General features: G+C 32.6%; 1 protein-coding gene across 2 annotated transcripts; it reads right to left on the bottom strand.

Moving 5' to 3' along the window:
- Positions 1 to 98: 98 nt before the first annotated feature.
- Positions 99 to 18,399, bottom strand: LOC118192479 (uncharacterized). Of its 2 annotated transcripts, none has more exons than XM_035363467.2 (2): positions 17,884 to 18,399; positions 99 to 8,654 (listed from the first exon to the last, which is right to left on the bottom strand). In XM_035363467.2, the coding sequence occupies exons 1-2, from the start codon at positions 18,086 to 18,088 to the stop codon at positions 7,435 to 7,437; spliced, it is 1,425 nt and encodes a 474-aa protein (XP_035219358.1). In that variant the 5' UTR covers positions 18,089 to 18,399; the 3' UTR covers positions 99 to 7,434. The 2 variants fall into 2 exon arrangements, with proteins under 2 accessions (XP_035219358.1, XP_035219359.1); XM_035363468.2 differs by lacking the exon at positions 17,884 to 18,399 and adding an exon at positions 17,007 to 17,245.
- Positions 18,400 to 18,690: the final 291 nt, after the last annotated feature.

Genomic DNA, 18,690 nt, shown 5'->3' with positions numbered 1-18,690 from the left:
GATTTCAAATTGTAATGCTGAAAATTTTCTTCTGAATTCTTTCGGAAGTAAGATGATTATTAAAAATAATACATTAAGTAACACAATAAGAGGAAACATTATACATTTTTATCTGCATTTATTGAAATATTGCAGCTTAATGTACAGCTTTATCGAAACTCGACTGCAGTTTCTTCATTATTTGGCATCAGATTCAACTAGAACCAACAGCGGTTCGTTTCCAACCGCATTCCAACACTGCAGTCCATAAAGTATATGCATAACAATCTTATTTTTGAGAACACCAAGAAAAACCTCAATCCACACACACAATATGATGTTAAAAGAGACAGTGAGGAAGCTCTACCTTATTCTTCCTTCTTTCCACTACACATGAATAAATGCGTTCTTAGTAATTAACTTTCTTTTGGGTATCGAAAACATGCCGATTTCCAACAGCACTTTCAACGGTCTGTGATTTGTACACGTGATGAAAACATTTAAAGTCATCCGCTTAAGTAAAATATATTTAGAAATCCAAATCATGAAAATTAATAATCTATAAACTAAAAATGGAGTATTTATCACCATTTTGTTTTTGCCAGTTTTAATGATTTTGAGGTAAATGTTTGTTTTATAAACCTTACTATTTTCATTAATGCAGTTACACCATTTCAGAAATCATTTAAAATGTTTCACATCCCTCTCATTGAATTTTACAAGAAAATTATCTGCGACACTGCATCGAAGAAACACTTCCACAAATCTTTGCTTTTGGTATACCTAGTTGGTTGACTTAAGCGAAAACCTACAAGTGCAATCAAACATTTTCATCTCAACAGCAACAAAATATCCGATGCTACTAGACGGGACGTCAATTTCAATGAAATAAGATTGGGTGAAACACATTCTTATGTAAGCCAAATTCGGTTCATTTAATCTTATTCCATTTTTTTAATTAGTATTTTCGTTAAAGTTCATTCCAAAATTAATTTTATGCAATTTAATTTCATTCAATACACAAGCTCTTTATAGCATGAATGAACGAATCATCTAATAATCGGCAGTAACAAACTAGCTTTATGTCAAAAATCTAAGATTCATTTTCTAATACTTCTAAATACTTTTTACAGAAAAACAGACCACTTGCAAAGAACTCTTTTGTTTCCACCACACAATTTACACACAATTTCATTATCAGAAAGTGCAATGGAATATAAACTACTCGGCTTAAAAATTCGTTCAGGCACTTTAAGTTTCGGTATTAAATTACAAATATATATAATTTTTCAAATAGAAACTACCTATACATTTCAGTAAAGATATCCTCACTGTCTCGTATTTATTTCAGTAAAGAATATACTAAAGATTTCACGATAGCAATAATATAAGAGTAATAATAAGGCAGACTATATACTGGTCACAGCAGTTAATTACCATTACTCACTCGGCAACAAATATCACAGTACTTCTTGGTGAAAATACAAGTTTTCTCTTAATTTTCCTTTAAATATGATTTGACCTTCAATACTCCTCATGCAATTTAATAAATAAATTATTAAAATATATTTTCACAAAACATTCATAACTCATATAATGTACTTTGATTGTCCCACATTTGTCATAAATGAAAACAATTTCCATGCACTGGTTTTTTTTAACACACAATCATAATAATTCATAATTAAAACATATTTAAAAAATGAAAAAACACAATAGACTAATTCAGAGTTATTGAATTATCCTAAAATAACTCTAGATGGAATTCAAATGTATTCATGCAATTACTGACATTTCTTCACATTTCGTATTTAACTTGATGTATTCCAAGAAAATAAGTGTACATTTTATTAGAATACTGGAAGGCAAGTAAACATGCATTACAATTTGCTTCCAAAAATTGCCATTTTATTAAAATGTCACCAAGATGGAAAAATAATCACTAAAACATTTTTTCATGTTTTTAAAACGATAGCATATGTTGCAGTGTTAGAACAAGCCACAGGTAAAAGCGATTTTAAAACAGTACCTATGATCTACAGAAATAAATTCTGCCATATATGTACTTTATTCTTTTTACCATGTGAAAATATTACATTCATTAAAAAAAGTAAAACATATATATTAAATAAATCTTTTCCATTGTTTAACAATTCAGAATGATAAAAGGTAATACGAGCCACAGAAATACATCTTAAAAACATGCGAAATGGTTTTAAATAATTTTTCTCTACAGTAGAGGTTCTCAACCAGTGTGAAATAACCTCCCCCCCCCTCCAAAAAAAAAAAGCAGAGTTCTAAGGTTTTTGAAGGACCTTGTTTGGTCTTGAACAGGATTTCTTTTCTCACCCACAGTGAGCTCCACAATGGTGTTGGCACTTTTATGCATATCCATTTTTATGTCCATGGTGAAAGATAAGTAACTTGCAAAAGTATCATTACTTTTCAAGCTGCCTGCCCTGGTTTGATGAAACCCATCTGCCCCGGGTTGAGGTACAGCTGAAATCACGTCATCCAAAAGGGCTGAGAAAGTTAAATTTAAGCATTATATAAGCACAGCCAAATTAAGAGAAATGTTTCCTTATTTATACTTATTTCAGAATAATTTACACACTAATATGGCAACCTGTTGGGTCAGTAGCAGAGAAGCCAACATTGGGTCCAGGCTTAACCTGGAGAAGGTTCGGATATTTGGAAGTGCCTTTGCAGCAATTAAAATACTGCTGAGAAACTAATACTGTTACCTGTACGGTGCCCGAGACGTTTGACAACAACAGGTGCAACTCTTTTGCTCTTGGTCTTATCTGAAATACCATAATTCAATAAGAATTATTATTTAGATTGCACCATTTAAATTAACTTGGGGAGGAGGGATGTTGCCTACTGTTGTAGAAAGGTATAGAGTCGAGCAAACAAAGGTTGAGAACCCCTGGCCTAAAAAGAGATATTAATAATATTGAATTCATACTTAAAAAAGCAGCATCAACCCAGCTCCCCCCCACACAAATAATTTAGCTGTAAGGCTCCTGAAGCTCCTGTCTTTTTAGACAGCAACCTGACAGGACCACACACACACACACACACACACAAAAAAAAAAAAAAAAAAAAAATCTTTATATAAGATAAATTTAAATCCCATTCCAATCTTTTATTTTACAAAATAAAGCTTCTATTGTTTTAAAATATTAAAACCCAATATTTAAAAAAATAAAAATTAATAGCTGAGCAATCTTATAAAAATAAAATAAAATAAAAAAAAAAAAAAAAAAAAAAAGCATAAAAGAAACTTCTTTCTTGAAAGCTAGAAACTTTACAGCATTTACTTAATGGCTTCACTTTTTTTGGAAACAAGACATATATTTGTCCCCATTTAAAGCTAAAAGTATCACATTACAGCTTACAGTTGGAATATTTAAAATTTATAACAAATTATGAATGATGATGATTAGAGTCTGCATGACATTGTAATGTTTTTGTTCAATTGCTATGTTAATTTCCTTACTGAACAAACCTGGCTGCTCTAATTTATTCTGAAGAAATTTTATAGTTATTTCATTGCTTTCTATTTTCTTAAAATCCAAGATTTCAGTTATCCCTAGATTTTACTTAATCCAAAGATCTCCTTAAAACTGAAAATCATTTCATAAAATATTATATATCCTTTAAAAAATGACCTTTGCACTAAAACTGTTTTCTCTTTCATAAATGGAATCAATTAATGCAATATTGCAATAACATTCATTGCACTTTAAAACATACAAAGCACAACAAAATCTACAACTTTTTATACTCATATTTAATCTCTGAGAATTATCAAGTAATCTTATGTACACAAAAGAAAATTATATTAGAATCTATGAAACTGAGCAAGCAAATGGACTGTAGATAAAGATTCTTTACTTCTATAAAAATTAAATAAAACTGCTTAGATTTTAAATATCCTTAAACTAAGACTAGATGTGGGCATGAGGTATAAGGATGTCTCAACAGATGTGGCTTGATTTAATGTGCCCACAAAAATACTTTATTTTTAGAAAATGGAAAATATTTTTATACTAAAACAAGTAAATGATCAGATTTTAAAATGTTGAGTCTGATTTGAGCTGGTAACAGTGGCATTTTATCACTGTCAGTTTATTCTGCAGTTTCACTGTAGCTTAGTCGACTTGGAGTGCTACAAAATAGAAGAGGGAGTTTTAATCATAAGACTTCATTGCAAAAATGGTGAGTGTTATGCTCAAGCACCCTGGTACTTGCACCATTCCTCAACTGCAAATTTATAAAATGGCCAAACAATCATGTGAAAAGTTCCATTTAACTGACAGTGGATGCATTATATAGCATGTGATTACAGTGTATATGGCGTTAACAATGTAAAACACACATGGCAATTTTTTTATACACACATGATAGAAAACTTCATGCTACCTTTTGACATGAAAATGTATTCAATAGTAGACATTAACTCGCAAAGTTCTAAGTCAGTTTGTTCAAAACATCTCTATTGTGCATGACAGTATTCTTGCAAGTCCCGAAGTATCCAAACTGAAAACAGCTGAAATAAAAGAACTTAAAGGGAAAACAGCCTGTTACTCACCTCAATAAGTATGAGAGAAAGTGATTGCACATTTCATGCAGAAGTCATATGCATAATTACTAGATAATGCTTTTTATTCTTAAATAAGCAATTTACCTGTTGTAAATACGTACAAGGATTTTCCATTTTCTAAAAATAACCTATGTTACTGGGCATATTGAATCTAGCACTTTTATTGGGACACCCTTTACAATGCAAAGCACCTGTCATGAGTTGAAACTATACAATTTTGTAACAAATCATAACATCGCACATGCAGTAACAAAGTACAGTAATACCCTATAGCATTTGAAATTAAAATTCACCAGAACAGATAACCTGAAATTTCTCTTAAAATAATGCCACATATGTGCATTCTACAGAAGAGCTTCTAAAACACTTTTTGAAACTGCTATTCTTGAATTAAGATTAATTTATAAAAATTTGCTATGTATTTTTATATAAATTTTACATAGGTTCTTCAAAATACAATGAAAATAACTTTCAAAAATAAAATTCAGCAACAAATAATAATACGAATTACATTGAGGCATTTTATAATGTGCACACATTACTTGTACATAAAAACTTTTAAATAAATTATTATTAAATCTATGTAATTATTAAAAAAAACTTTTTCCCCAAACATCTCTGCAATTTTTAATACTTTCTACACAATTTATACCAGTTTGAGAAGCTCTGCAGTAGAATATGAGTTTTAAAAGGTACTCTTATTTATTATACAGTTCATACAGAAAGATAATAAAAAAACATGAATAACTACAATTTTTTAGAAAAGTTTCACATTTCGTTTAAACAACAAATTTTAGAAAAAAAAAAAAATAAAATAAAATAAAAAAAAAAAAACTACTAAGTATTTTTATACTTTTAACCATATTACAAAATAATTAACAAGCAGAAATAACTTTACTGCATTTGCAATCAGTAAAAAAAAAACCCACTAGACTTTAAGCATTAATTACATTTTGTACATGATTAATTACAAAGAATTTAAATTTGAAACTGTAGATATTGTTTACCAATGACATTTTCTTCTTACAATACCACCAATCTTCCAGGCCATGTGTGCTTAAAAATTATCTGCAAATTGTTGCTTTTTAGCAGTTAACACAAAATCTTAAAACTTTTTGTTTCTAATTGCGTATTGGTCCATTTTCATACATACGTATAGTTAAAATACACATACAATGGAAATTTCAGAGAGATTTAAAGATTGAGTTTTTACAGCAAACAAAGCTGCAAATGCAAAACATTCAGAAAGGATTTTTTTTTTAATTACTTTACACTATTGCATTTATCAAATATTTCAATTGTGTAATAAAAATATTATTTTATACCTATGAAACTCCCTGTGCATAATGTAGAAAACTATGTAAATGCCCTTCTGTAACTAAGGCTACACCAGTCAAAGCATGCAGCAGCAGTATTTTAAAATAGCTGAATCATACCTTTTTAATTTGAGAAAATTTTTAATTCTTGAAAAAAAAAATTTAACAATTCAATGACAAAATTCACAAATAACACACTGAAATGTCAAAAATGAATTTCTAATTTAGATTGCTGGTCTGAATTTTCACGAAAATCTTTTAATGTTAAATTTCTAGCATTAAATTTTTTTCACTGCTTACTGATAACTGTTTGTTGTAATTTACTTGAATTAAATCTTTAATGAGATAGATTTTCAAAGCTAATTTTTTTAACATTAAAATAAAAAAAATAATAAATGTAATAAAAATTTCCATGCAGAAAATATTAGATTTTCAAAGCTTAACTTTTTTATTAACATTAAAATAAATAAAAAAAATAAATGTCATAATAATTTCCATGAAGAAAATGTTCTTCTCATATTGTTAAGTCATTCTGTTACCCTAAAATTTGCCATCTTCATTAGAAACTCAAAACCAGCAGTATGGTCATTGCCTGGTAAGAATCGGCCTGAAACTTCACATAGATATTCAACTGCTTAAACCAGCATCCAAATAAGATAGAAATTATGACTAAATTGGTTTAAGCAAGAAAGAAAGATTTTGTATTTACAAGCTTTTACAGAGCACAACCGAAGTCCATTTTCTTTAACCTTTGTCATGAGGGTGACTTCTCCTTTCAAGTGAGGAACACACTGATGCAAGAAATGTGACACTTAAATTGGAAGAAAATGATATTTTAGATATTATGCCAATTATGATGCAAATCACAAAATGTCAAACTCTGGTCCCATAACTTCACATTAATACTGAATTTGAATTTAAAATAAATTATTTAGTGTAAATGTGAATTAATGACCTTTTTTAATACTCATACTACCATAAAATATACATCTGTAACTTATGCATATGAAAGAACTCAAAAAATTACCAATCTTTATCAATTTTCTCTTATGAGTAAAAATACATCTGATGAGATGATGGCATAAGATACTTTTGCTGAATAAATAACATTCACTTCATTCAGCTAAACATTCAATCCATGTATTTCTAGCCTGACCTAGCTTTTTCTAAAATTTCAGCCTAATTTGATAGATTTACAATCACAGAAAAACTTGTACAATGATATTACACCATTGGATATTTTTACAAGAATAGGAAAGTATCAAATTTTTTTTCATTATTCTTTCAAATACAGCAATATAATTTACATTTCACTTGCTACATAATTGGCATTTATCTTTATTTTACTCAAAGAATAAATAATCAATTTAAAATACCATAAACTACTTTTCAACTCCTCATAACCTAAATAACTCTTAAGTTTATCCCGTCAAGCTCATTTTTTTAAATAAAAACAGAATATTTCTTATTTCAATGCATCCCTCAAACAATAAAAAAGGAGAAAAGCGGGGGCGCAGAAATGACTGATGTTCACGACGATGTTTCTAAAGTTGCCATGAGGCTGTGATACACAACGGATTCTAAGACAGGAAAACTTGGAGTAAAAGTGCCTCCTCCGCTGCTGCCGCCAGTAAGCTCGCGATTAGTTCTAAACTGCGTGGCACACTGGCTACTCCCGGTGGAGACAAGTCGTCTGCTGGGGGAAGGGGAGGAAGGAGAGAAGACCGCCGATGGCGACGATGTCATAGAAGTAACCGTCTGAGAATTATTTTGTATTCGGCTATTATAATAAGGCGATGCACAGTCAACTGCACTATCACAGGATGGCGAAGAAGTGTTATTGTTATAACAGGACGTTGGGCAATCGGCACTGTCAGATGTGGTACGGGAGGTCACTGTCACAGAGTCCATCGTCTCCTCGTTGCTGCTGTTATTGGTGCCTTCACTGGTGTCCATTGCCGTTTCGCTCATGCACGACTGGTTGACAGGGCTAGTCGGAATGGGACTGGAGACTTGCCTGTCTGGAATGATGACACGTAAGAAGTCTTCGCTAATGCCGAAAATTTCATCACACGATGATTCATCGTACAAATCAGACGTATTTGAATGATTACTGTTCGTGGACTCTTTCACTTCACTGCCGCAGTGTCCATTATTAGCATTTGAATCAAAGTCCGTTGCGAAATGGTTCGAAGATACATTACCTAAAGTATTATTTAAAGGCTGGAATCGCTCAGCAAAACAGTCCATCCGCTGTTGACGTTGCCGAAGCTTAGCTTGGCGTTCGTTTCGAATGTCCAAATGTAACTTTTTGATCGTATTATTGATTAGGACCGACCTAAGAAGGCAAAGTTCGGGGTCCTCTATCTCGGCCAATTTATTTATGGACATTTTGAGCACTTTTTTCCTTTCATCTTTCCACCTTTGACGAGAATTCCACATCTGTGGGCCTCTTCTACGAGGAATGTAATCCTCATCGTCAGCTTCGGCAGAATTATCGTCCTCCTGGCCATCCGAAGATGAAGATGAAGATGATGAAGACGATGAAGAGGCAACACTATTGACCAGTGGTGTCTGAACAAATGATATGGATGATGTAATGGTATTTCCATGATCTGTGGAGGACGACGATGATACTATGTCCGACTGCAATGGTGTGGCCGCTTGCTCTTCGATTCGCGACTTTTTGGAGCATGACTGATGAGAATCACTTATGCCGGTTGATATTTTTCTCTTCAAGTCATTGGTATCTGAAAACGAAAAAAAAGAACCTGTTAGAAAATTCAAAAGCAAAACCTTTATCAGTAGAATTTAGAGCAATTTGTACAAAAAAAAAAAAAAAAAAAAAAATTGTATATATATTTTGTTTATATATATTCTTCTATTTTTTTTTAAACGCGGAACTTTTCACTCCGTAACAGAAATGACGTTCAACAAAATTAAGAACGGCTATCAAATGATAATATCTGGACAATCGGAAAACATTTTAATTTTATAATTCTAGTTGACAAAGCACTAAAAACATATGCAATAGTAACAGCTTTTAGTGTTTACTTAACCCAGCGATGTTCGCGAAAAATTTATAAATATTTCTACTGTTTTTCGCTTTGACTTTCATTAATCTTCCGATGAGCTGCAACATCTACATCATCATAATGAATGTCGAGTCGAATATAAAAGTGGGACAATGTCAACAGTTGTATGTGAGAAAGAAATCAGGGCATTGTGTCAAGCATCTACAATTGAGGTCATTTGGAGAAGGTGAACCGTCGCTATTTCACACTTATATTCCTTCAGCCACAACTCAAGCACAAATTTTTTAAGCTGGACAAGTTTCTTAAGAACAGGTTTCCCTACATGAAACTGGTACAGGCGTGGCTTTTTACATGCCTTTCTTTACAAAGCCAAGAATAATAAAATTTTCATTTGTTTACAAATCTAAGGTCATCAAGAACGAACCTAAAGTGGGATTATTCGGTTTCAAGATATTTACGATATCATATTCAAGCAAAAGCCTTAATAGTTTCAAAACACAATTTGCAATCCACAACTAACTTACAACAAATATATCAATAAAGAAAAAAATTCCACTGCGAATACATAGCTGAAATTGTGCTCGTGTTCCCCCTCCCCCCTTTGCGAAACAAATTGCGCCTTCTCTGCCATTGCATTCCAATATTACTAGCCCCACCAATGCCCAGCCGGATAGCTGAATATAAGTAGTTCGACCGGGATTTGAAACCAAGCAAACGGGTTTGATGCATAGGTGTTTTCCTTGCTTTCTCCCATATACATCGATATAGCCCTCTTACTAGGCAGACAGTCCTCTTGTGCTCTGCAATATTCAAATAACCTAAGCAGTATCACTACTAGAATCAGTCAAATGCGATATTACTCGATGATACTACGTTTATTTTCTTTTAATGCGCTTAGCTTCTAAACAGTGAATTCATTCTGTTAAGAACAGAATGCTAACATTTCTCAAAAGAGCAATTTTATAAACCTCTCTCTTCGCTATCGAAAGAGGCTTGCGTAAATCACGCAGTGAACGTAAGACAAGAAAATGTCAACCCTTTTTCACCTGCGATATCCAAACTGTTATGTTCGTCTGGGCGGATGTGACATCACGTACTCAAAACATTTCCTTCTTTAATTCAGGGACCATATACAACAAATATTTCCAAATTGTTTCGTCGTACCGTTTTGACTACATTTACCGATTTCATTATTTCCAGAGAATTAACTAAATGACACGCAGAGCAGATTGCAGATATCTTCACACTTGAAATTTTTATTACAAATACACCTTTATAAGCATATGCACAACTCCAATACGACCACCCACGTTTCTCGATGATTTCTGAGACCCTGAAAGTGATCGCCTTAAAGAGATGATATTCAGTACTGATGTTTGTTTGCTTATGGTGTCAGAAATACTGCTGACTTCGAAAGGTAGTTGGTTGCCTTTGAGAGATGGTGGCCACGAAACTGTTCTCTTTTACCTAAACATATATTAATGCAGTGGAACTCTACCGTAGCGAACACTTTTCTTAAAGATGACTGCTCTTTCTAAATACCTGCATAAGAACATCATGGTTTGGCTTGTGAGATATATTATTTGAAAGTTCAATCAAGGGCAGACGTCTGCTCTCTTTTATCCTAAACGACCACCTAATTCTGAGAACGTAATTAATTATGTTACTAAAGACATCACTGATGTTCTCTAAAATGGCCAAATTATCTGAACCATGGGCACAGTTTTATGCGATAAAATAAAAAGATATCGTTCATGTAATTTTGGGCTTCAACTTCTTTAATTGAATTTAAAAAAAAAAAAAAAAAACTTAAAGGAAAATTATAATTTAACATCCAATATTATGATTAATCCTACAGTTCAATCTACTTAATTTAAACGTTCATTGCTAAGCTCGCATTTTCTTCGAAGATTCGAGAACAAATCATCCCTTAGGGGCCGATGAAGTTTTAAAGAGGATCAATGACAAACAAGGGTTCTCTACTGGAAGTCGACAGCCGATTATGCATCGGCATAATCAACATCCCACTGATCACGACAAAAAAATTATAATTGATAATTTAATTTTATAAAAATTGATTATTAATTTATAAAAACTGATATTTTTTAAATATAAGGAGAAAATACACAAAAATTACTTAATACTTAAAAAGATATACACATGTGTTATTCAGTAACTAATATTTTATGCATTTCGTTTGCATTTTTCAAATCAAAATGGGCGCTCAAACAATTTCATTAGATTATTTATTATACACGTGCTGTCAAGGATCAATGACTCTTCAAAAGCACAGAAAAGTAATAAACATCCCGACTAATGTAAATAAAGATCCGGAAACTTCGGCTTCATTCTTTAGTTTGCACAAGCGCTTCCTAGCAAAGTATTACCACGGAGATTGATATAAATGAATTATGATCAATATCAAAGGAAGCACCACTAGTGGCTCTTAATTGCAACAACATTTAACCTTTTAATATAGCGGTAATTTATGTCCTTTTAACTAACAAGTAAAATTATGATTATTAATTAAAGTAATAAATTATGATTATTAATTAACGTCATCACACGTAGCTTTTTGATTGCATCCCACACGCAATTAATTATACGATTTACAAATTAAAATTTTTCTACAAATAAATGAATAAAAACAAGGGGGATCTGAAACTTCAGATTTTAATAGATCTCCCAAAATGGTTGTGGTTTTTACATGCTCCCTGCTAACTTTATTTTAAAATCTTTTTAGCTTCATCATTAATGATACATAAAGCATATACAATTCAACAGCATAATCGCTTAAACTTTAAAAGCAGCATATGCATAGAATTCCCATTGTAGTGTTAAATATTGGCAAACATTTTTCTATTTTTTCTCAGTTCAATTACATCAATGTTCAGTTTTCTTAGTAAAACATCTTACAGAACAATTTGTCTTATTATTATTAACATTTTGCATGTTACCTTTACTTATTAAATACCACAATCTTCGCACTTTACGTCACCATAAAATTCAACTCAATGCAAAATCGCGAAATATTTAAAACCAATGTGTCTTTAGAATTTCCAATAGACAGTCTCACACGCTGGAGATTAAAATGTTTCATGCCATACACTATTGTTACTACTAGATTTCAAATCGTCGAGTTTGTTCATTAAAAATTCATTAACGTTTTACAAAATAGGAAATATAGAACAAAAAATATAACCTCATTCTATGAAAATACTGGATATTTTTAATCAGACAGATTATAAATTAAATTTATTTTCATTATTTAAATCACACCAATTCAAAAGTAAGAAGGAAATATTCTTAAGAACTGCATCTATTGATTTCAAATAGCTGCTTATTTTCTTAATGCACAACAGAGATTTAATTTGAAAGTTAAATACCTTACATTTTGCCAAATAGCAACAGACTCGAAAAGCAAAACGACACCTTCATACATGATTCGAAACAAAATCCGATTTCGAGTCTAATAACATCTTTTCGGCTTTAAGAGGGGAAAATAACATAGAGAGAAAGGAAAAAAATCTGAAAGAACTCCTATTTTATGCTCTCGCTGATCTGCTCTTGGACTACATAAATAAAACTTAAATCTGCAAATGAAACAGAAAGATGTGCATTTAAGGAAACACAATACTTTCAGCTTTCTTGCGGCGATTACCTCTGAAAGTGACCGGTACGTTTTAGAACTGTTGCCGCTTGCACAGCCAGCCGCCTAAAACAATGATCTTTAAAAGAGAAAAAAATGCACAATAATTTTAATGAGTCCAGTTGGTGCAATTTCATAGAAATATTAATTCTAGACATCTCATAAATTATATTTTTATTTAAATGGATAAGGTTAAAAGTCGAAAAAATATTCTTAAGAACTGCATTTCTTTCTTTTAAATCACGGCTTGTGTATCACATCCTTCCAGATTCAATACCTTTGGCTTCACTAAATGGCAACATGTTGGCACACTGAAAATAAAAAGTATTTCAAGCTATGGCAACACATTGATTTTAAATACCGCGGATTTTAATTAAAAGTTAAAGGTAGCTTACACCTTGCCGAATGGCAACAGTCTCGCTCACTGAGGATAAAAATTTATTTCGAACACTGTTGCCACTGCTTTATTTGAAATGAATTAGTTAATCAGATTCATTAAATGCGTACGAAATCTGAAACTGGAAAAATAAATAAAAAAAATCTGGCTTCTATTTACTAATAATGAAGAGAAGAGATTATTCGTATTTCTCACATAACGAACTATTTGCCGCACGATTATAAAATAAAAACTTCAATCGATAAACGGAACCTCCATGCAAGAAAACTTAAGAAGCGTTGCTCGGTTTTACCAAAAAGAAGGAGCGAGCACAGAAATATTTAACTATAAAAAGACTACACAATGAGGTAGCGCTGGGAAAACCCCTCCAAGGAAGCTTTGCTATAAACGTAAACATCGTTTCGGTAAATACACGGATCGGCGTCCTTGGCTTAACCCACATTAAAAAAAAAAAACTTGTTGCACGAAAGGCGACCTCTTTTCTTTTCCCGTTACAGAGTTTTTCCCTTTTCCGCTCGTTATTTTCCCTTTCCTCCAGAAGTTCTTTCAAGTCCGGAGTGAAAGTAGGTAATGACTACAACTAACTCTTTATTACTCAACTTCCAAAAATACAGGACTGAATTATTTCGTGTACGTGAAATTTCTAAAAACGGTTTCAGTGTTATAACACGGTGCTAATAAAAATTCTAAATAACAAGTCTACTATTACATAATTACGAATCTTCCTCTTGTACGAAAACCATGGTAACTAGAGATTTGAGCTCACTACAAAGTTCCACCCGAACCTCGAGGGTACAATTTTGAATTTGTATATCATTTATTTCATAGTTTGTACGAAATTAATGAATTTCTGAATAACAAACTCAGCGATTTAGAAATAAGTAGTGATAACACTGTTCGTAATAAAACATTTTTACCTCCTACACGTGAGATTAAAAAAAATAATAAAATTACCCCCTTGTTCAACATAGTAAAGAATAATTTCAATTATTTTGACTTAAACATCAGAAGAAAACACTTATTCGATAGCAGTAGTGCTTATTGCATCGGTGCTACACCATTCAGCCTGGCTAAAATTGATTTACAGGCTTAATTCACATTAGATTACAAGTCATATGAGAACAATTTTACTGTAAGAAAAATAAATTACATGAAATTAGAGTTTATTACTGTCTTAACATCCTCCCCTTCTGCAAAAAATTACTATTAATCTTCAATTCCCACCAAAATAAATCTGTTTCTCATCCTTGCAGGCCTTTTCATGTATTTTCCAAATTGTAATAATACGCATCTCGTCGGGATAACAAAATGATTCATTTAGTTAAACACTTTTTTTTAACATTTTGATTCCTGCGAATGGCAGCAGGTGTTCAAAAAACGTATTTCTAAAACCATGCTACCAAATATATATGGTAATTTTTAATCTTCGCACATGAACACTAACAGTGAGCGCATGCGCGCATACATCGTATTTTCCCTCTGCCATTTTAGACAGACCAGTTCTGAACATTTAAAAAATAACTTTCCCCGTCTTTGATTCAGTGAAAGAACTCTCCTAAAGTTTAAAACAGGCTCATCTTTCTAACGAAAAGAAACCCTCACAAGCTACTTGCGAAGGTCAAGCCGAAACTTTCCCTTCTAACTGTTAAAACTTTACACCAGCCTTATATATAAAAAAAAGGACCGATCATAGCACAGCAAACGCTCTGGAACTTCGCCCAATTAGCTGCACATTCGTATTATGTAGTTAGCACACATCACATATTTATGAATGATTAGAGGCCTAAGGGTGTACAGACAACAATAAGAAGGACCGGGATTGAAAATATAAGGAAGTAAATGAAGATACCTTATTAGATATTGTCATTGCATTACTATGTTTTATTACTGAAATGTAGGATTCTTCTAAACAAATAATATTGTAGTAGCTACCGATAAGTTTTCCATGACTACTATTCATTTGTTATGTTTTTACTCTAACTGTATGCTTCGGAAACTAAATGATTCGCATAATTTGCCCTCTATTTTTGGACCAAAAAATTAGAATTTTTTTTGCCTGGGTAAAAAATAAGTCTCAAATCTTGGCTACAAATTGGTGGGAAAATACCTCTTACACCTTTAAATATGAGAATTCCTGTTGAATCGTTCTTAAAAAGCTGATATTTTACAGATCCCTTCACATCTCTCCCAAGTTCAAAAACAAATTCACAGACAATCGGGCGCTGTCTTCAACACGTCCGCAATGCCAGCCAATTGGCCCACGTGCGTAAGTAGGTCTTGAATGTGAACTATTTCCGCTTGCCTGACGCTACCCTCTAGCACTTCCTACTTTCTAGAACCCCAACCGACAGGTAACGCCACCTAGTGGACGCACTGGCAGCTCGAAGAATTGATTACCCCCCCCCCCCCGATTTCCTCCTCCGCTTCGACCTCGAGTAACTGAAATTAAACGAGTTTATGGTACGTTGCAAAAAGTATTTTAATGCAACATTTAAATGTATAATCTTAAATACTGCTATAGTAAAACAATCAGACATTCCAAAAACGCAGATCAGTAGCTGCATAAAGCATAAGAGGAAAAACTTTATATGCATGCTTTGCAAAATATAAAATAATGAAAACGATGTTCCTTTTCAAAGCTTGTTAAATACGCCTAATATTCTTTTTTCACACACGATAATAAGGCACACGATAATTATTATTTGTTCACTTAATGACAAAATGTACAGACTCTTTATAAAAGTTACAAGCTCGTTAAATTATAAATCACAACGAACATACACACATTACGTCTATTAAAACAGGTAACATATCAAATACAGATAACAGATTTTAGAGAATTATCGTCCGAGATTTCAGTAAATATAACACTTACAAAAAAAAGCTTCAATAGTATTTTGACTGGCAAACTAAAACGTTAACAATACAATCATTTCTTGCAAGCTAAAAATACACTACTTTAAATATTTACATGGCAAATAATAGGGATCAGAAAACTAACAATTCAGCTCCATTTAGCGAAATTTCTAATTGCCAGTGTTAACAAAGCTAGCACAGCTGCTGGAGTTACGTTAGTTGCCATCGTCGTTTAATTCACTTAATCTGCATTTCTGATGGCCTTAACGAAAAAAGCAGAAGTGTCGGAAAGATTTAAAAAGGAAGGGGGGAAAGCATGTTAATTAACACAAACCATATATATATAAATAAAAATCACGAAAACACAACTAAATTATTATCAAAAACGAATAATTTTTCCATAAATAACCTAATAATTAAGTAAAGTAAGAAAATTAAATCTTTCTTTTAAGTGAAAAATCTTCGCATACATGGAAAGGAGGGAAAAAAATTACCTGAAAAGGGCATATGGCAGAAAATTTAATTTTTTTATTGTGACACGTTAACTACAGCATTCTAACAAATAAATAATAATTCACAGTAGCAGTAACATAATAAGCAATACATTTGTAATTTAATAGTTCTTAAATGAATAAAATTTGAATTCTCATGACTTATTAATTCTCGCTGCATTCATTCGAAGGTAAACTGAATTAATTCATTAAATAACTGATCAAGGTCTACTTGATTCACAAAAATGATTTTTATTTACCACTTCTTGAAAGATGCTGTTTTTTGTTACTTATTAAAAACTGTTCACTAAAAAGAATTTAATTCATCAAAATAAATTAACTCAAGGACTGCGTTTCAACCAATAATAAAGGTCATCGAAACAACCAACAAAAAAATAAAGTAAAAATTACAATACAAACAACGGTTTATTTTTGCCAAACAGCACAGCAAGAAGAACATAATAAGACGTTATCAGATTCCATAACGTTTATGATTCAAACTTCTCGAATGCTAATCACAAAAATTCAGAAATGAGAGACTTGGCGTTTTACTGGGCATCATATTTCATAACTACCTTATGACTTTTTTAACCTCAGGTTCTAAACCAGCCAGCATTTAAAAAAATGTTTATATATCTCTGGAACTGTTAACAACCAGATAATTATGTACTTACTTATATTGCGAAATCTATGATTTGAAATTTCTGCATACGTCGAAGGAAAAACTTGCATAATACGTTTACTTAATATTCTCATAACTGTAAAACTAATTCGTTCATGTACGAATCCTACGTTACCGCGTTTAAAACGCTCTAACGGATAACGGAAAGAGGGCAATCATGGAATACGTAAACGGCCTTCCCGAACAAACTCAACAGCAAACCTACTCAACCAGCTTGAAACCGGAGCCTTCGCCAAATTCTAAAAAACTCTCGCCAAGCGACGAGAAGGATCATGTCATTTCTGGAAACCTGCGTTGCTATCACCATTGCTCAAAACAATGTGATTACGAAACCTAATATGGCCATGGCACTCTCCTTTTGCCAATGCTTCATTAATTACTATATAAAGCAAGATTGGACGATCTGACAAGTTTTCCTTATGCACTCAATTTTAACATCTTTTAGTCCACTTGCAGATTAGTATTCACAAATTTTCTAAAAACTGAGGAGAAAAAACACTATATATTCCATATATGACATGATTGTACTAAATGTACCATACTACTGATCAAACGTAAATTTTTTTTCTTCACCAGGTAGCACATTCTTTCAAATTAAACTTCACATTTTACATTAGGAACTAAAATTACGAAACAGCTTTTACTTTAGTTACATTACATTTGTGAAATACCAAAGCAAAATTTTCTCTTTGAAAATTCAAAGTTGCTGCAAAACATAATCATCCATCCGTACAATAATCACAAACAAACATTAAACAACGGAACGAGCTAACACTATGCAATAGCATTATTCATTACAATAACATTAAGACATTTGCGAGTACACTCAAAACTTTTAATGTTTCAAAAGTGATTTAAGGTAGACTCACCAGATGGCGTCCTCAGAGAAGAATCTTCTGACGGTGTACTATAATCGGTAATATCCGCGGACCAATCTCTCATCAATGCAGATTCAAAGTCCAATGGCTCTCCATCAAACCCGCAAGGCATGTTGGAATTTCGAACGCTACCAGAGCCCGTAAACAATGGATTATTGGTAATTTGATCACCTCCGAAAGGCAACACGAGAGTCATCCTGCAGCAGCAAAGGCCTCATCGGGAATTCCAACAGAAAATAAAAACAATTTCCACAAAAAACTTCACATAAAATTCCAAATGATTACAATATGCAATTTAATGATATATCCACACGATGCTCCGCTGAGCTTCTGCAGACGATAATCCAATGCACAACGCGGAAAAGGGTAACAGGAAAAAGGGGACACAACAGATTCCTTCCGACGTCCAATCAATGCACAACAGCGAGCGACGGGAAAGCACAACTTATTCCATCTACGTCACTCACCGAACTGACGACTGCTGGCCTGCAGTCGCACGAGCAGCTGGCCGAGTACAATTACTTGCGTGGGCGCGTGCGCAAGCTACTGGTAGCAGCGCCCTCTCTCGGAGACTCGGTCACACTACAGGTTGCTTAGGTAAAACAGTGGTTTGTGATCATGCGATGCGTTTTAGTTTCACTGTTTCGCTGAAGAATTTTGTTTACAGAACAGTGGGAGGAATGGGGAAAACTTCGTTTCTGCGCACTCAAGTTTTAGTTCAGAGTTTATTAATTGGGTAATCGTGAAATTGTTCGCTATTTTTTGTTGCACTTTCACTTCAAGCGTAGATTATTACAT

Source organism: Stegodyphus dumicola, chromosome 6 (genome assembly GCF_044657685.1).
Source record: "Stegodyphus dumicola isolate Sdum_Otavi_A_Nest chromosome 6, ASM4465768v1".
Lineage (NCBI taxonomy): Eukaryota > Metazoa > Arthropoda > Arachnida > Araneae > Eresidae > Stegodyphus > Stegodyphus dumicola.
Note: the sequence above shows the minus strand (reverse complement) of the source record. Positions and strands in the feature narration are given on the sequence as shown.